At 37.3% G+C, this 20,328-nt stretch overlaps 1 protein-coding gene across 2 annotated transcripts; it reads left to right on the top strand.

The window, feature by feature from the left end:
* Window positions 1-66: 66 nt before the first annotated feature.
* Window positions 67-19,524, top strand: LOC107779372 (uncharacterized). 2 transcript variants are annotated; one of them, XM_016599797.2, is made up of 9 exons: window positions 67-371; window positions 2,320-2,425; window positions 14,793-15,088; window positions 17,185-17,290; window positions 17,380-17,727; window positions 17,827-17,915; window positions 18,018-18,142; window positions 18,434-18,688; window positions 19,232-19,524. In XM_016599797.2, the coding sequence occupies exons 1-9, from the start codon at window positions 274-276 to the stop codon at window positions 19,258-19,260; spliced, it is 1,452 nt and encodes a 483-aa protein (XP_016455283.1). In that variant the 5' UTR covers window positions 67-273; the 3' UTR covers window positions 19,261-19,524. The 2 variants fall into 2 exon arrangements, with proteins under 2 accessions (XP_016455283.1, XP_016455284.1); XM_016599798.2 differs by having other exon boundaries at window positions 71-371; window positions 19,238-19,524.
* Window positions 19,525-20,328: the final 804 nt, after the last annotated feature.

Consider the following 20,328-nt stretch of genomic DNA (forward strand, 5'->3'; position numbering starts at 1 on the left):
ATCTATGGCCAAACATGTATTTGCCAAAACCCCCCCCAAATATAATCCATGTGAAAATTCGAAAAAAGAAGTACACGTGAAAATAAACCAGTAGAAAGAAAGGAGAAAGAGAAAAGACAAGGTGTGAACGGAGGGAGACTCACACTTGTTGAGGTTTTAGTTACGCCCTAAACTCTCCCCCCTACATTACTGTAATCTTCGAGACTTCAAAAGCGTGTTTATTTTTTCGTGTGTGTGTGAGAGATTGGAGGCAAATAGGGGTTACAGCAGAAGATGGCGAAGGAGGAGAAGGAAGAGAAGCAAGGCGGAATAGAATCCAAGGTTGAGTCAGCTTTGCGCTCCCGCCTTCAACATTTCAAAGAAAATGCCGAGTATGTCCCCCTCCTCCTGATTTTATTCTGTTTTCGTAGAATTATTTTGTATACAGTGCTTTGATTATGCTGGAGGTGCCAGGACCGTTGGGTTTTCAGACCCGGATCCCTACCCGTATTAAGTGTTAGTGGTTTTTTCTACTCCTAGTTAGTGCTAAAGGGCGTTAATTTCTATCAGTTGAGTGAAAATTGGAGATATATTCTTATTTTTGAACTAAAAAAGAAAAGGAGGAAAAAAAATTTGAAGCAGTTGGAGGGAGGAGAGTTAATTTGAAAATATATTTGGCCTGCGTTTGTTTCGTGTTAGCATTGGGGTATCCTGCAAGTTTTCCAACAACAACAATAACAACAAATCCAGTGTAATCCCACAAGTAGGGTCTTGGGAGGGTAATGTGTACGAAAACCTTACTCTTACCTTGCGAAGGTAGAGAGGTTGTTCTGATAGACCCTCGACTCAAAGAACAGTGAGAAGGAAGCAAGAAACAGTAGCAACATCAAGATAAAAAGATAACGAAAGCAAACGACATACAAGTAATAATAATATACCACTTTTTGTTTGTATAAGTATATTATATACATCTTTTCCCTGCACAATTGACAGTATCTTAAGATATGATCCAATAAAAGACCCAGAGGCATTCATCTTGTGCCTTATCTTTGTGTTAAACCCAGCTGTGGGGATAACATTTTGTTTTTGCCGTTGACCCCTAATAGAACTCCAGTCTGGGGTTAGTTTTAAACCATCTGTAGGGATAAACAATCTGAGGTTAGGTTTAAACCATTTGTAGGGATAAAGTCTTGTTTTTGCCCTTGACACCTAATGGAGCTCCAATCTGAGGTTAATTTTAAACCATTTGTAGGGATAAAGTTTTGTTTTTGCCCTTGACCCCTAATTGGTCTCCAATCTGAGGTTAGTTTTAAACCTTTTGTAGGGATGAAGTCTTTGTTTTTGCCTTTGACCCCTAATGGAGCTTCAATCTGACATGTAAGATTAACTTTAAACCATATGTAGGGATAAAGTCTTTGTTTCTGTCCTTAACCCCTAATGGAGCTTCAATCTGAGGTTAATTTTAAGCCATATGTAGGGATAGAGTCTTTGTTTTTGCCGTTGACCCCTAATTGGAGCTCGAATCTGAGGTAAATTTTATACCATTTGTAAGGATAAAGTCTTGTTTTTGTCCTTGACCCCCTAATGAACTCCAATCTGAGGTTAATTTTAAACCATTTGTAGGGATAAAGTCTTGCTTTTGACCTTGACCCCTAATGGAGCTTCAATCTGAGCTTAATTTTAAACCATATGTAGGGATAAAGTCTTTGTTTTTGCCCTTGACCCCCTAATGGAGCTCCATCTTAGGTTAATTTTAAACCATCTGTTGGGATAAAGTCTTGTTTTGTCCCTTGACCCTAATGGAGCTCCAATCTAAGCTTAATTTTGAGCCATTGTTAAAAGTTGAGGAGTAAATTTGGACCTTTTTTTTTTTCCTCAAATAATTTGGATACTTACTATGGATCTTTTTTCTTGAATTAAGTCAAACATCAATCTTGATATGTGACGGATATCCCGATTAATTTATTTGTGAGATATCTTGAATTAACAACTACGTTTTAAATATAATGTGGTCTCTGGTGTCACGTTGAAATAGATGAGCATTCTAATCAATATTTGGAAATAGAAATTCAATAATGTCTCTTTGACTAAGAGCTACTTGTGAAAAAGAAAGAGCAAACATTCTTATTCCTTGAGCAGCTTGAGTGTGACCATCTAACCTAAACCTTTTATCTAACAGCATATGGGGAGAATAAAGCTGAAGGTGTTAGGGTAATTCAGAGTTAAAAGTGGCAAATATTGTCCATGCATGATCTTCTTCTCCTCAAAAGGCTCTTTTTCTTATTCAAATATTTTATAGATCTAACGCATTGCTGAGTGGCTTTTGAATTTATGGTGCAGCTCCTTCACTTTGGAGAGGGTCCGTAGACTTATAGAGAAAGACTTGGAGCTTGAAACGTATGCTCTTGATGTGCATAAAAAATTCATTAAACAGTTCTTGGAGAAGGTAATCTTATTGGTTGCTTAGTTTATAAATGCTACATTTTGTGTAGTGTGTTTTCTGCATTGTCTTGCTAGCTATTTCATAATGTATTAGAGCAGTTATTGCAATTTCACATTTTACTTACTAAGTTGTCTAGAGAAACATTATTAGTTAGGAGATATGTCTTACGATTTGGAGTTTAGGTGGACTGTCTGGTTTGAAAGAAACAACAGAATATTTGAAGGCACAACGAGAAACATTCACAGCCTTAAACGGAGATGTATTTTTTTGTTAGCTTTTTGGTGCAATCTGGTAATTGAACATGATGTTGATGGAATGCTAGGCACAATAGAGGGTTTGCACAACCTGTAATTATGTCTGATGCACTGGCTTAGTGCATAAATTTATAGTGTGTTTTCTGCATTGTCTTGCAAGCTATTTCATAATGTATTAGAGCAGTTATTGAAATTTCACATTTTACTTACTAAGTTGTCTAGAGAAACATTATTAGTTAGGAGATATGTCTTACGATTTGGGGTTTAGGTGGACTGTCTGGTTTGAAAGAAACAACAGAATATTTGAAGGCACAACGAGAAACATTCACAGCCTTAAACAGAGATGTATTTTTTGGTTAGCTTTTTGGTGCAATCTGGTAATTGAACATGATGTTGATGGAATGCTAGGCACAATAGAGGGTTTGCACAACCTGTAATTATGTCTGATGCACTGGCTTAGTGCATAAATTTATAATATTTTGAATTGTTTATCAAAAAAGTTAGTAGATATCTCTTACTATCATTTTAGTGTTTACCTTCTTGATCTTCTGGCATATTCCTTATTTTAATAAATTTTGATTGCATACTACTGCCATGAATCAATACACTCTGGGGAACACTCTTGTTGGCCCAAAAATGGATCAAAAGAAAATAGGAAAAAGGGAACTATTTATCTTACGAAGATGAGTTTCAATTCTTTTCCGTTTAACTATCCAGAATACTCAGAAGTCCCTCTTTTCCAGCCTCTGGTCTTTTCTAACATGCCGTACTAGATGAGATCTAATATCAACTGGCATAACCCAATAGACCACGAAAAAAGATGAAAATAGAATGCTACATTGTAGTTGCCTTCTCTGTCGCAACTTATCTATCATATAAACTGCACTATAAACCTTGGGCAGTAAAATCTTCAATGATCATCATTACTAGCGCTGTAGTTGATACAGTTGTTATAATACTTCACAGAAGAATCACTACCTTTATCTTTAAGCAAGAAGATCCTGTCATCACCTTATTGAACATTAACATTGTAACAATTGTCTGAACAAATCACCTTTCCATTTGCAATCTTTAACAGATCTCTGAAGCTGATTATTCCGAACAACACCAGTATGGTTTCCAGTAAGAGCGTATGTCACATTACTATTCTTCTGTAAATGAATGAAAAGAACAGGGAAGGCATCTGTGCTTGGAAAAATTTAAAAGAACATTCATACAACTCCAAAAATAAATGAATGGGGCAAGCATCTGATCTTCTCAATTCTAATTTATCCATTCTTATTCCTACAAATTTAGAAGGTCCTTCACAAGGTAGGGTTAAGACTGCATACCCACTGTCCTCCCCGGACCCCACTTGTGGGATTACACTGCGTTTGTTGTTGTTGTTGTTGTTGTAGTAGTAGTAGTAGTAGTATTCCTACAAATTTACAAGGTAAGCTATGGTCCTAAAGTTCTCGCAGTGAACATGAAAGTTTCAAGTCTTTCTTGTTAACCAGACAAGTGAAAGTAGGATATCGAACTTGGATGAAGGGAGTGCTGCCTTTCTGATGTGTTCAGCTTGAATGCTTTACCTGCATTCAGACCATTATGTTTGTCTTTAGAAGTCAAACAATTGAATCAAGGAGTTGATCATCAATGTTAGAGAGTACTAGAGCCAATTTTGGCAATAATGAAAACACTCACATCCCTTCACAGTCGACACTCCCTAGCTTTCTAATTTTCAGGTTCGTTTTTTTTGGGTAAGAAGAGGTTCTTATTTTAGTGAAAGTAAGGGATGCTTTTAAGGTCTCAAACATCTGAATAACACTTTTTCTTTGGCTTCCGTTAAAATGCTTTCCTGGGTAAGTTGTTTCAAATACTTGTCTATACCTATTTCTTCTGCACTCCCACATGCAACAACCATAGAAAAGAAAGAGGATAAAAACTTTCCTTAACAAGCATGAATATAAGCTACTTGCCCAACTGATGCTCTCTGACAGGGAAAAGAGAATCTGTATTGCTGGTACGAGGCAACCAAATTACTGCAGCTTCTGAGTTTATTATTAAGGAACAAACCACTATTGTTTAGTGGCTATTAACTTTCTATAGCTACCGTATACATAATTACTTCCTATAGCTACTATTCAGTTGTTATGGTAGTGTATTCGTTGTATTCGCACTGCTGTATTTATGAATACAACAGCAAAAAACGCCTAAAATCAGGGTAGTCCAACTGTACGCGCATGTATTCATGAATACAGTAACGACAATCACGTTAAAAATAGGTATGTCCAGCTGTCTAATAACGGAAATAATATCAATTAGCGTGATACACTCCTAATATAACTCAACAAAATCAATTCTAACATGCCTCATTATCAACCCAATTAATTAGAATGATTTTTCAGTTGTATATAACTGTTGTATTTAGTGTGTTTCAATATTGTTTTTACTGTTGCATTCATTAGATTCAATGTTTATATTTATGTATTTGCTATTTTATATTCAGTGTATTCAAATGTATTTGTATTAACAGTATTTTAGTTATTCCTAATACATGTTATTACTGCTGTATCCAGTATATTTCATTGGTTGTATTCACTGTGTTTCTATTTGTATTCAGTGTATTTTACTGTATTTCACTGTATTTTAAAATTAAATGTATTCACTATTTATATTCTGTTTTATTTTAATATTGTCTTTAGTGTATTTCAATGTTTATATCCTGTATTCATATAGTATGCATGAATACAGGTGTATTCAGATGTATTAAAAAATTACAGATCTTCGAAATACATAAATACATGCAAAAAAATGTATTTATATAAAAATACAATGTGTTTGAGTGAACTTGTACAGAATACAATGTATTTGTATCATTGTATGTGACTAAATAGCAAAGAAAAAAAAAAAGTTCGTCGGAGATGGCGTTTTCCGGCCAAGAAGAGAAGAAAGTTCGTTGGATCCGTACAACAAATTTTTGATAAAAGTTCATCACATTGCTCCTTTCTGTTCGAAAAATTCACTCTTTTCTATTTCCTGGCTGCCTTCTACTCTATTCTAATGTCTCGTCAGCCTTCATTACTAGGGAGTTCATCACATTGCTCGAAGAGAGAGAGATTCTTCTTTCTCGTCGGCCATCAATACTAGGGCTTGAGTTGCTCGAAGAGAGAGAAGGAAGAGAGAGAGAAAGAAAAAAAAATCTGAGAGAGAATCTTGTGTTAATTGAAAGAAAGAGAGAGGAAAAACATAAGTAGCGCATTTCATGCCTCAGTGGTAGTATATACCATAAATACCTATTTTGCTATAAAACATAAAAGGTAGCTATAGAAAATAATATTTTAAAATGATTTTGGTTTATAATAAATAGGGTGTATACCTTTGCTATAGGAGGATAAATTTCTTTTATTATTTATTCAAGACCTTACTGGACCTTGGTTCAATTTCTTCTTCCCGTGATACCCTCTTATCGGCATTTAATGGTCTTTCATCCATTGAGAATCAAAACCTTCAAGGAAAAAAAAGAGAAAAGAGAACCTACTAGGAGGAGAATTTGTTATTTGAGTTATATTTCACTTCTCTGAAGCACATGGTTTCGCCCAGAAAGTGATAACCCTTATATTACATGCTCCAATGTTCATTTGGTAGTCATCACCTTCCAGAAGAAGCTCTTCCTATAACGTGTTATCCATCTATTGAAAGTATTGCAAGTCCATAAAAATTCCGAGACAAATTACCATTGTCTTCTAGTGAAGCCCTCGTTCTCTTGCTTCATAAGCAAAGATATGGATTTAGTAGAAACAAGTAACATAAAAAGGACACGTAATTCTCATAAGATTGCCTCGGCCCTCCCTCATTGGAGATTGCATCTTTTAAATATACATCTTTTTGATGTATTTGTCTTTTACATTGACATGATATCCTTGTATTCTGTCGGTTGCTTGTTTTCCGTCTGGTTGTTTCAATGTCATTTGGGAAGAAAGGTAACTTTCACAGTATAAAAGAGACGATGTAGAAAAAAAGAGTTAAGGTGGATAATGGTTTCAATTGTTTTTATGTTGTTAAGTATGTTCTGAGTTAATTGTAAGCATAAAATCTCATGAGAAGCCCTATATGTACTTATTACTCCATCCGTTTCAATTTTGTATGAATCAATATTTTTTTTAGTCCGTTAAAAAAAGAATGACCCCTTTCTGAATTAGAAACAATTTAACTTAAACTTTTCATTTTACCCTTAATGAGAGCAACACAAGTGTTACATCATGTTTAAAACCACATGTTTCATAACTCTTATAGTCCTCATAAAAATATTATGGCATATTTAAAACCACAAGTTCAAAAGTCTTTTTTTTTAAAAAACTTTGTGTCCAGTCAAATAAGTTTACATAAATTAAAACGAAGGGAGTAGTTTAGTTGATATGGATTCTACAAGCTTCTGCCTTTTTATGTTTTACATGTTCCTTAGATAGATGGCCTGCAGATTAAAGTTAAAAATCAATCCAGGCTTGGTGTTGGATAATGCCAACTAAAATCTCTATCGTAGTAATTTTGTGTTAAGTAAATAATTTTTGTTAGAAGCTCCAAACAGGAAACAATCTCAAACATATTGGAGTAAACCTAGCTGATTTCTTTCCTTCCTTATCCCAACATCACTGTTTCAGGAAAACTTTCCAGGCTCTGTTGCTTGGTAATCTCTCTCCTTTGTCTTGGGCTCCGTTAATTTGCTCGAAATGATCAAGGCATAATTCAACTATTTAAGGTCATTATATAGATTTAAGTCAAGAAGTTCTTAATGTGACGGGTGTTTGAAACATAATGTCTGATGAATGAAGAATTCTTTAAAAGAGAAATAACTTTGAGCAGCAGATTTGTTTAGGCTTCTACATATTGGGGCTTAATGATTATCTTACTGTGCCATTAAGAACCGAGAATATGAGGTCGAGACAGTTTGAGGGTAGTTAAAGAAGGAAAAGGATTTCTGTTCCCAATTCCCATATAGAGCTCAATGGATATAGTAAACATAACAAGAATACGTGAGAATTTTTCTTCTAGTTACTGTCATCATAGAAATATAGGACTAGTTTAGTATTAAATGCCGCATAAAGAGCATCAATTTCACATACTCCATATCCGAATGTCATACCATTCTGCAAAATCTAATTTTATATGGTAACTGAAGTACAGTAGATTGCTGTAGCATATATTTGTCAAGACATCTTTCAAGAGAAAAGAAATTTCATAATATTTATTTAAGATAAGAAAAAGAATGTCTCAAATTGTATCTTAGAAGATCTCTTTGATTATAGGCATTGTCAACATGTTTAATGCATAGATGAATGTGTCGTAACAACTGCTAATAAAATAAGTATGAGATATATTGTAATGAGTTGGAATAAAATCTGAATATGCACATGGGATGTGAAAAATTTGAAAGAAATCGAGAATCTAGGGGAGCTGAAGAACACAAAATGTTTAGATTAATCTAGGAGTAGTTAACAACTACTAATAAAGTAAGTATAAGATTAGCTTGCAATTAAGGGTTTGGCATCAGAACATTGTCCCTCTTCAACCACATGGCCTTCCATCCCTGCTTTCTATCGGCCATCATTACCGTCCTTCCTCCTTCTCTTATCCTTTGATTTTGCAATTGTTTCTCCTGTAGTAAACCTATCTCGCTGCACTTTGTTGCTCAAATATGTCAATATCCGAAATCTTGAAACCCTTCACTACCTTCACCACTATGATACTTGAATCTTAGTCCAACTGCTGTTGGAGTCACTTCCATTCTTATTTGTTGGTGCAACCATCTCCTAAAATATATTCCAGAGTTGGTGAAATTCTTCCTATGTGCAGTGCTCATAGTGGACTTATTTTTAAAATTGATCTTTTCGAGAGATGTTTGTTTATTTCAAAATTTACTTATCACAATTTGTTATCGCATGCTTATCTATGTCACAAATGCTTCACATGCTTTACTTATTATCACTTTCTTTACATTGTCGTCACTTCTCTGTCGAGTCTTGGTCGTACATTTCACACACACTGTACACAGGAGTTGTTGCTTTGCAATTCTCCGAAATTCTTTCAAACTCTTTAGTTTCAAAGATCGGCGTAGAAGTCTGACTACGTGCCATCTCGCAATTATTCGGTCCTAATCTATAAATTTAAGAACTTAAGAGAAAAATCTCTAGCCCTAGAAAGCTTTAGGTCATTTTGCATGCATACACCATAGGGAGCGCAATCCTTGGTATTGACCTTGCAATTAGGAAACCTCCCTTGCGTCAACGGGTTTTTGACAGAATGACGCACATGAAATAATAATAGATAGATCCAAATTTAACCATGAGGGGTTCGGAATTTCTTTTATAGATGGAGATCAATCTAACCATTCCCAACATCCACATGGTCAATGCGGTTCCTCACAAGTTGCGGCGATGGTGGACAAATATCTGAGTAGCTCATGGTTATAAGGTCTTAAGACATCTTGGGTTCTTGATTGCATTGATGAATATTATGGCAAATAAAGTGTTGATTAAGTTGCTAATTGAGTTCTGGGATCCGACCCAAGTCGTATTTAGATTCATTGACTTTGAGATCACGTCAACCTTTGTTGGGTCCTCTTCGTCTTTTCCCAACTCTTCTTTTGGATCCTCCTCGATTGGGTCCTCTTTGTTTGTAACTTTTTTATGATCCGGCATCATGTGGTCCATTGTGCCAGAATTACTGCTCTATCATTGAAGTAGTGGCATGGATGTGTGGTCGCACGTCATGCTGTGCTCGCCCTAACATCCTCAAGGCTTGCCAACTCTCCCTCACTGCTTGACTGAGATGTCTTTTATCCTTCTACGAGCCAGGCATAATACCTAGGGGTGCACCATCCTACTTCCCCCATATCAACAATTACCATTCATGCAACAACTCTCTTGCCCTTGGAATTGCCAATCCCTCATAGTAGGGATTCTCAAACAAAGCGATGTTCGGCCGGAGGGGGGGACATCTTGAGTTATGCCAAATTGGCTTTGGACCTGAAGAAGGGCATAGGGCTGGACCTTCTTAGCCCTACCAACTTAATAAAGTACTTTGTAGCCCTCTTACCAATGTTTTTTCATTCATCCAAGACAACTTCCACTAAATATCATCCCCCGTGAGATGTGTGAGGAGCTGGAGCCATTCATCAAAGCCTTTTGGGGCATTCCAACGTCTCATCCTTTCAACGTGACTACAAATCTTGTTGTTTGTCACGATGAAATAGTCTATGATCGGCTCCCGCAGAAAGAAGTGCTCTGTGGCCCATATTTGTAGAAGTAAATTGCCCCCTTCAAAGAAGTTTTGCCCTCTAGAACAGTCGGACAGGGCTCAAAACATTTTTGGGAGAATCATCGACACGTGCGTAACTTCAAGATTCCATTCGAACATAGCTCGTACCACAGGAGAAGGAGAAATGATGCATCCTTGTCGTTGTGGAAAGATCAAAACTCCTAAGAGGGCAATAGAAAAAGTCACGAGGCGTCTTCTCTCCTGCTTCTCCTGTGTGCAATTGAAATCTTCTCGGAATTTGTCAAAACTGTTCTGGCGACCGTACTTTTCGAACAAGTAGTCCAAATTGATCCGGCCACCTTCAACACACCCCAATGCCATGTTATTCCGTAGACCGATGCAACGGAAGAACATGCCCCCAGCCTGCTTTAGCGGAATTATCGGTTTCCTCACTTCCAAGGGTAACCCTGTGAAGCTACTGATCTATTCTAAGGTTGGCGTAATCTCGAACTCAATGTATCTAAATGCGACTGGGGTCGGATCCTAGAACTCGATTAGCAACTTAATCAACACTTTAATTGGCCTGATATTCATTAGTGCAGTTAGGAACGAGATGTCTTCGGATCTTGTATCCATGAGCTACTCTGATATTTGTCCACCACTGCCGCAACTTGTGAGGAACCTAAAATGTGCGTTATTTGTGTCAAAAACCCATTGATGCAATGGAGATTTCCTAATTGCAAGGTCACTTGCCCTGCTTATGGTGTATGCATGCAAAATGACCTAAAACTTTTCAGGAGTAGAGTTTCTTTTCTTAGATTTTTAGAATGGGACTGAAGAATTGCAGGATGCCACGTAGTCAGACTCGTACGCCGATCTCTGAAACTAAGGAGTTTGAAAGAATTTCGGGAAGTGCGAATCAAGGACTCGCGTATACAATGTGTGTGATAGTGTTCGGCCAAAACTTGATAGAGAAGTGATGACAATGTAAAGGATGTGAAGCATTTGTGACATAGACAAGCATGTGAAGTGAAACAAACATCCCTCAAAATATCAATTTGAAACCCTACAATTAGGTGAAATGTATTTAGTAAAACTTAAGTCTAAAAACTGCTTTTAACTTTGAATTCAGATGCAAAAAAACATTTGAGGTGGCTTATTTAGCACTCACCTGACAATATGGAAAGAAATATACATGTACCAGTGAGAGATTTTTATTCTTTTGCACATCTTTGGAATTGCGCATGATATTCCATTTAGCTTTGGTGATATCTTGGTTTTTATAGAAATTCATGCTTACGTAGGATTCTTTATTTTTTGTATAAATCTTGTCGGCGGGTCTTTTCTTCACCATATCAGTAAACAACTTAACTTCGTGAACAACTATAGATGCACTTTTAAGTTTTTACATCCAGTTGATGAATAGTTTTCTTATGCTAAAATTTTTAATTCCCTATTCCTGATTAGTAATAAAATTATTTGTAACACTTTTTTTACAATTAATTTGTCATGTTGCCAGCTATATATTCATTGTTTAATGCAGCTCTATCTTGTAAAAAAAGATTTGTTTAGTGCCATTTTTTTCAAGCTAGAATAGGTGAAAATAGGAAAATTTTCTTTTGATTGGTGATTTACAATGTTGAGAGAGACTTCTTATGTAGGAGTCTTAGGATATGTACAACATGGTAAGCAACTATTCTCTATGTCTAACAATTTAAGTAATTATCTTAAAATTAAATATGGAATATTCTACAATATGTTATTGAACATTATAGATTATTGTCAAATAGTCTCACGCTCAGAGTCCATGAACCTAGACACTTTTCGAGCAAGACATATTCTAACGTGTAACTGCTTTAATTTTCATGATCTCAGCAGAAACCTTAGACGATTAGGCGCACGCCTTAGCACATTTGTGCCTGCATCGAATTGCTACCCAAGTGAGAAGAAGCGCTCAACTTGCATTAAGGCTTAACCGTACTTCAAACGGATCATTAAAAACACTTTATTGTTCTGTTCTCAAAGGTGAAAAGAACAGAAAAGCACTAAGATCTAGCGGGCTTTAAGCAAAGAAAGAATTAATGCGCGAGTTTTACTGAGAAATGCACAAAGAAAATTTATATGTAATACAAGAAAAAATATTTATAGACATAAATTGTAACTATCTGATAAAGGAATTGAATAGAATAACAATTAAGTAAAATATACAACAACAACAACAACAACAACCCAGTATAATCCCACACGTGGGGTCTGGGGAGGGTAATATGTACGCAGACCTTACCCCTACCCCGAAGGGTAGAGAGGCTGTTTCCAGGAGACCCTCGACTCAAAAAGCAACAGAAGCCGATATATTAGTACCATAAAAATGCATAATAAAATAACAGCAATACAATAATAGCAATACAATAGATATGAAATACAAAATACGACATACGAAAAAGATGACTGGTATAGTAAGACTAGCAGGTAAAGCCCTGCATCAATAGATGACCAATGACATTCTTAGTTTAACTCCTAACTGGCTAGTCTCACTCTATTGTGATGTAGAAATATTTACAACTCTCCCCTAACCTACAACTTTAATACTCGACCTCCATAATTCCCTGTTAAGGGCCATGTCCTCAGTAATCCGAAGTCGCGCCATGTCCTGTCTGATCACCTCTTCCCAATACTTCTTAGGTCGTCCTCTACCTCTCCGCGTGTCTACTACAGCCAGTCGCTCACACCTCCTCACCGGTGCATCAGTGCTCCTCCTCTGAATATGCCCAAACCATCTGAGTCTTGCTTCCCGCATCTTGTCCTCTATGGGGGCCACGCCCACCTTCTCTCGAATATCTTCATTCCTAATCTTATCCATTCTTGTATTCCCGCACATCCACCTCAACATCCTCATCTCCGCTACTTTCATCTTCTGGATGTGTGAGTTCTTTACCGGCCAACACTCAGTTCCATATAACATGGCAGGCCTAACCACTGCTCTATAAAACTTACCTTTTAGTAACGGTGGCACTTTTTTATCACACAAGACTCCCGACGCTAACCTCCACTTCATCCACCCCACCCCTATACGGTGTGTGACATCCTCGTCAATCTCCCCGATCCCCTGAATAACCGATCCAAGGTACTTGAAACTACCCCTTTTGGGAATGACTTGAGAGTCAAGCCTCACTTCAACTCCCGCTTCCGTCGGCTCAACTCCAAATTTGCACTCGAGGTATTCCGTCTTCGTCCTGCTCAACTTGAAACCTTTAGACTCAAGAGCATGTCTCCAAATCTCTAGCCTCTCGTTGACGCCGCCTCGTGTCTCGTCAATTAGAATAATGTCATCAGCAAATAGCATGCACCATGGCACCTCCCCTTGAATATGATGAGTAAGTGCATCCATCACCAGGGCAAATAGGAATGGGCTGAGCGCAGACCCTTGGTGCAACCCCGTAATAACTGGAAAATGTTCAGAGTCGCCTCCTACTGTCCTAACCCGAGTCTTAGCTCCATCATACATGTCTTTAATCACCCTAATATAGTCAATCGGGACCCCTTTATCCTCTAAGCAGCTCCATAAGACCTCCCTAGGAACCTTATCGTACGCTTTCTCCAAATCAATAAACACCATGTGAAGATCCTTCTTCCTATCCCTGTACTGTTCCACCATCCTCCTAATAAGGTGGATAGCTTCTGTGGTAGATCGTCCCGGCATGAACCCGAACTGGTTGTCTGAAATAGACACCGTCCTTCGCACTCTCATTTCTACCACTCTCTCCCAAACTTTCATGGTATGACTTAGTAATTTGATGCCCCTATAGTTGTTACAGCTCTGGACATCACCTTTGTTCTTATACAACGGGACCATTGTACTCCACCTCCACTCTTCAGGCATCCTATTAGTCTTGAATATAACACTAAACAATGCAGTAAGCCATTCCAAGCCTTCTCTACCCACACACCTCCACAGTTCAACCGGAATTTCGTCTGGCCCGGTAGCTCTGCCCCCTCTCATCTTACGCATTGCCTCCATGACTTCATCGATCTCGATGTCCCTACAATTACCTAATTCATGGTGACTGTCGGCATTCCTCAATTCCCCAGGTCTAATATCTTGATCTCCTTCTTCACTTAGAAGTTTATGAAAGTAGGTCTGCCACCTCCTCTTAATCTGGTCATCTCCCATCAGAACTTTGCCGTCGTCATCTTTTATGCACCTCACCTGGTCTAAGTCTCGAGTTATCCTCTCTCTCGCCTTAGCGAGTCGGAATAACTTCTTCTCCCCTCCTTTGTTCCCCTCCTTTTATGCAATTAAGTAAAATATATGAAGTAAAAATCATGTCAATTAAGGAAAGTCATTTAAAATTTCTGAATTAGATGCAAAAGATTTAGTGAGTAGTAACTAGTGTTTAATACGAAATATCTAATTTGCTTTATCAAAAAAATGAAATATGTAATTTGCTATTCCTACTCATTAGCATATAATCATTGTGTTCTTTTTACAATTAACATACAATTTGTCAACTATAATTATTGTTTAGTCCCACTTTTTCAAGATAGAGCGCAGGTGGCCCATTGCCTTGATATCGGAGTTGTACCTACTTTTAGGGCTTAAGGGCCTCAAGCAAGCCTTAAAATGACACCCTCTTTACCAGAAAATGTTCTTATGGTTGTTTCTACTTAAGACTTTTCTAGGTAGTTGTTTAGTCAGTTCACAGCAAAATTCTCCATTTATGATTAATTAAATGAGAGTTATGCTTCGAATTGCAATGCTTTCAGTAGCTATTTCTACAACATTGTCTTCATTTTGTCATATTTTGCACTTTGGCATGTAAAATTTTATACCCTCGCAGGAAAAGTAGAGGACCTAATAATTTTTTGGTTTGACATGCTAGCAAATGGAGAATGCTGATGATGACGGTGCCCCTAAGGATTCTCAGGAAAATTTGGAAAAAGATGCTTCTTCAGCTAAACAAGAAATAGAAGCGGCCGAGTCCCCTAGAAAGGAAGCGATAAAGAAAGATACCAAAGAGATAGCACTTGAAGATGAAGCAGAAATGGATGACTCTCCAATAATGGGCGTTATGAGCTCTAAATCAGAATCAGTGGATGCTCAAGGTGTAAAGCCAAGTGAGAGCACAATAAAGAAGGCCATCTGGGAGAGAGCTGCTCACTTCAGAGCTAATTCTGAGTACGTTTTCTTTATTTGCTATGTGGGTCACTCATTCTATCTTTTACAGCTATGACTCCTTACTTGCCGGTTCTGCCAACAATCCTTGGGGCCTCAATAACCTAAGAATGACAGGAAAAGAGAATTTCTGTTGCCACTACAGTTGCTTGAAAGTGGCTTTGATTGTTTGCTACCTCCCTTCCCTCTTTTTCCTTATTTCTCTCAAGAGTAAAACATTTTGTCGGAGAATTATTTGTGCACCCCTTAGTCTCATATATATCCGATGTCGCTTTGCTTCCAACGTCAAACAATACCCCGTGTGAATCACTGTCATATTGCTTTGCAATTGCGTTAATCATACTTGTGCACAGCTTTAGCTCCTCTTTTTTCAATTCTAAGATATTTACATCTGTTCCATGCAATGACTTGCCATGACTTTGTCCTTGGCCATCGCAGATTCTTATTGCTTTAATCAGCAAGCAGAGTTGCTTGAAATCCGTATGAGGCAGCTAAGCAGGGCATAACCCCTGCTACTCAAAAGTTACTGGGAGAAAGAAAGAGATAAAAATATTAATGAAATTTTGTCTACTGTTACCTTTCATGATTTCATCCTCTGGCTCCACCTTGTCCCCTTGAACTATTCCTTCCTTGAATGACCAAGTATGCTAGAACACTACTTCTCTTTCCCTTTTTATCTTTCCTGTATATCCTAAACAAGGACCGTTCTCAATAGCTCCTTTTTCAGACGCTAATGAAAATGGAAATATTATTCTAAAGCTCAATCCTGAATCTCTTATAAAAAGACTGAATATTTAAATTTCTATACCTCTGTTAGTCTCCTTCCAAATGCTACCATTCTTTGATTTGAAGATTTCTTACTTCTCATATATGATCCAAAATACAAGGATTCTTTTCTGATTTTTTTTTTTGGCAATACTTTTAAAGCGCGAGTTTGATGCATGAGCTATACAGTTTGATTGTTGTAAATTTGGATTGGATGGAACCATAGAGGCTTCTTTCTTTTCTTTTTTGCCTCAGGCAGGGCCACAGGGTAAGGGGCTCAATCCTTTTGATGAAATCATATCTGGGTTACGTTTAGTTACCTTTTGCGGTGCTTGTTGGTGCATAAGGCAAGTTAGAATTTTGACCATGACAGGAGTGCTCAGCGGGTCTGCTGGATTGAATTAAGGGTGCCAAGGTGCCGTTTTTAGAATCTTTAAAGTCAATAAGAACACATGAAGCAATTCCGTCGTCATGTACTTGCAAGGTGGAAAATGGGTTTTTGGTTGGTAAAAGGGTATTGCTAAAACTATTGGTTATTTGTTGACTATAATGAATGATACATGAGTATTTCGCATTACAGTTACCTGAATGTCACTATAAGTATTGCTGTCACACTTACTACACATTTTCAGATAACTGTTTTTGAGCCCTTACTTTATCAATGAGTTTAAGGCTGCCCATCCATGATAGAACATGGTGCCTGGTACGCTAAATTTCTTCAAGTAGCGGTGCACAAAAGTTCTTGTTCTCTCTCTTTTCTTCTCTTTCTTTGGGTACCCTAGTGTTGTTGAGATCCATAAGAATCTCTTCACAAGTAGTACCCAAGGGATCGCTGAGTGGTTGATGCTTAGGAGCAACAATATAAAGATTCCAAGTTCGAATTCCACCTGCAAGACTCAGTGTGAGCCATCTAATCTAACATTTGTGAGCCGATTTACCTTACACCTCTGCTTGTGAACTATAGCAAGTTACCCGGTGTATTTGTCGAGGCGCGCAAGGTGGCCCCTACCCAAAAAGAAGTCTTCATGAGCAATTGTGTTGTTATATACATGACAATGTGGAAAAATGAGTTATTCTCTGGTGAATTTTGCATTCAACCTAATGGGTTATAAATGGGAAGGCAGTAAATGGGTGTATTCACTAGTTATACGCTTGAACACTTGTTTAATAGTTTGATCAATTTCAACATTACCTCTTCTCTCAAAGGTTTTATTTATGTATTTATCTTTCACATCAAAGGTTTTATTTATTTATTTGTGTAAATTTTGGCCCTTCATTTTCCTCTTGTTCTTTTCTATGTGCTTTAACAGTTTCAAGTGAATGTTCTATCTCAGGTCAATAACTCTTGCTGGTGTTCGTCGACTTCTGGAAGAAGATCTTGGTCTTGAGAAAAATACTCTTGATGCCTTTAAGAAGTTTATTCAGAACCAAGTAGATGAGGTGGGATTTCAGATTTGTTTCGAAAAGTTCTTTACTTCGAAGGGGGGAGTATGTTTATTAATTTATTTTAAAAAAAAAATTGTTAACAGGTGATAACATCTTCTGAAGCTCCTAAATCCACCAATAGTGGTAAGAAAAGCCCTGAAAAAAGAAATAAAGCAGCAGAGAAGAGTGATGAAAACTCTAATTCATTTAGCAGCCGAAGTAAAAATGTAGCAGAGAAAGTAAAATCAGGTAAGAAATCTGCCGCAAAAGAGACGGCTGAGAAATCTGAAGGACCGAAGAAACGAAAAAGTCCTAATTCAGAGGATAATGTCCCTGCCAAAAAGCAGAAAGAAGTTTCTAAGAAGCTATCAGATGAGAGTAGTGATGGAGATACCAGTAAGAGTGATTCTGAAGATGGTCAATCTGGATCATCTGCTGAAATTCCTGCCAAGGTGAGGTTATTATGATAATGTCCGTATAATTATGCTTATTTGTAAAAAAAAACTCCCTGTGCGCGTATTTGGTTATTCATTAAACTTACCTAAATGCAGAAGAAAGTTGTAAAGGGAGCACCAGCTACTGCTGGACATGGAAAACGTGTGGAGCATTTGAAATCAATAATTAAAGCTTGTGGGATGAGGTTTGCCTTTTTGTAAGATTTCAATTCTATATGTATTAACTGATGCACAGACCCACATTCTAATTCAATCGTTCAACTGCACCTGATCATCCTAAAAACCAGTGTTGCTCCTTCTATTTATAAGAGAGCCAAGCAGGTGTCTGACGACAAGCGTGAGGGTTTCCTGATAAAGGAGTTGGAAAAGATACTTTCTGGAGAAGGGCTATCAACGAATCCCAGCGAGAAAGGTACAATATTACTATATAAAAGTGTCTAATAGGAGCAGGAAGATTCCGCAAGTGTGGTATCTAACAATTTTACAGCTGAAATGTAATATAGCTTCTCACTTCTGTTTCAAATTCTTGCTACTATCATTCTCTCTCTGCTACTTTAAGACTTGCTTGCTTATTTTATCTGCTCCTTTTTGGTTGAACAAATTCCCATATCTAGTTGGGAAGTGTTGAATAGCTTTATAGGTGCATGTATGGGGAAGTTTTATTATGTAACTTTTATTCTGATGCCACTTCTGATTGGCCCAGAAATCAAAGAAGTCAAAAAGAGAAAGGAAAGAGCAAAGGAATTGGAAGGCATTGACCTAAGCAACATTGTTTCAAATACACGACGGAGATCAACGACCAGCTTTGTTCCTCCTCCAAGACCCAAGTTACCTCCTAAAGAGGATAAGAATGACGACAAAAAGGATGATAGCAGCAATGATGATGCAAGTGACGGCGAAAAAGACGATGATGACGATGAAGATGATGATAGCAGTCAGAGTGAGGAGTTCAATGAAGGTATATTTGCTAGCATATATATTCTACAGTGGTGGTTTACTGATTTGAGTTGCTTTTACCTTCTAGGCATTAGCTTTCTTGTTCAGTTGAGTTTCCCTGTATTTTCCTTTTTGCTAAACACTGGCCTCTTAGATGCTCTACTGGTGGCATGTTTTTGTGCTGCAATAACAGCGATTTTTCTCTTTCTTTGGTTGAAGTTCCATAACGGCAATATTCCTCTTTTGTCGAAATTCCAAAATTTCGTTTGCACTGGCCATGTGCGTAGACTCTCCCTGTTAGCATATGTTGACAATTTTAGATGAGACAAAGCATTGTTTCTTTTTTCTCCCTATGAAGTAGAGTACCAGTTTTGTTTGCTCTTGGCCTAAAACTAAATCACTTCAACTCTAGGTGTAACTAGAACAAGATTAAGTGTAATCTTGTGGAACACAAGTATTTTGGTGTACGTAATTTGCAACAGTACTCCATCTGAAATTGTTGATCATTTGCATAAATTTATCACATGATTGTTTCTCGTTTCTAAAATTCCCTTTTCCGTGGCAGATGCAGATGATAACGAGGACAGTGAATGAAGCTTTCATGGATGAAGATTATAAGTTACAGACCAGTCAGTCGATCATGTTTCGAACGTATCAATAGTTTCGGTTTTCTCATCTTAGATTTGGGGGCTGAGATTTAGTGTATTTTAGAAGTATATTTATATGAGATGTGATATTTAGTTGGTTCTGAAATATTAAATTAGTGGTCATGGATCTTAGAAGCCTTAGTTGTTAGTTATCGTGCGATTTTGTAAATGGAGCATCTTTGCTTGTGCATTGTGGGAGGTTTAATCTTCGTGTTTGTGCTGGTAGCAGTGTGTTATAGGCTTTTTCGGCGCAAGGGAGTTCCGGTGGTAACAGTTTTAAAAAAACTTTCTCGGAGCGTGCCCCCCTTAGAAAATGCCCCTGTGGGAGACACTTCTATCGCGAGGCCTACACCTAGTGTTCGACTGTGCGCCCCAAAGCACATAAACACGTTCAATGTGCAGCTCTCGATGTTAGCACTTAGCCCATCAGCTTTCATGGAAATCATGTGCACAATTTCTGACTCTTATTGACCCTCAGAATTCTTTTACTAACCTTGACTTTTCGAAGTCTTCATCAATTTCAATTATGAAGTTTGAGAATATTTCAACCCTAAACCACATATTCTATTATTGCGAAGTCAGGTTGAGATACAACTTTACATGTCTTTGGAAATTGGCGAATTTCATGTTTTCATTTTGCTAATGGCTTTTAGATCTTAGTGTATATTTTCAGAAATTATTATTTTTAATTGTTTCCCGTTCGAAACAATATTGCTCTATTTGTGTTCATTGGTGAAGGAACCTAATTATTTAGCTTGTAAGTTTTAATAAGTGACGACTTTTAAATAATTATTCACATGATATACTCATTTTAGTGAGTAGTTATCCTAACAAGAATTATTTCTTGATTTAATGACTTGTCGTGAGATGCATAACGATGTTCTCCTGTATATAGAAATTGCTTCTTTAAGATAAAAGTTATCTTTTTTATGTTTTTATTTGTGCCAAAACTAGGTATACAATATTGAAAGGAGTAGTTTTTGAAGTCTGTAACTACAACGCTTCCTTCTTTATT

The sequence above is a fragment of the Nicotiana tabacum genome, chromosome 16 (assembly GCF_000715075.1).
Source record: "Nicotiana tabacum cultivar K326 chromosome 16, ASM71507v2, whole genome shotgun sequence".
Lineage (NCBI taxonomy): Eukaryota > Viridiplantae > Streptophyta > Magnoliopsida > Solanales > Solanaceae > Nicotiana > Nicotiana tabacum.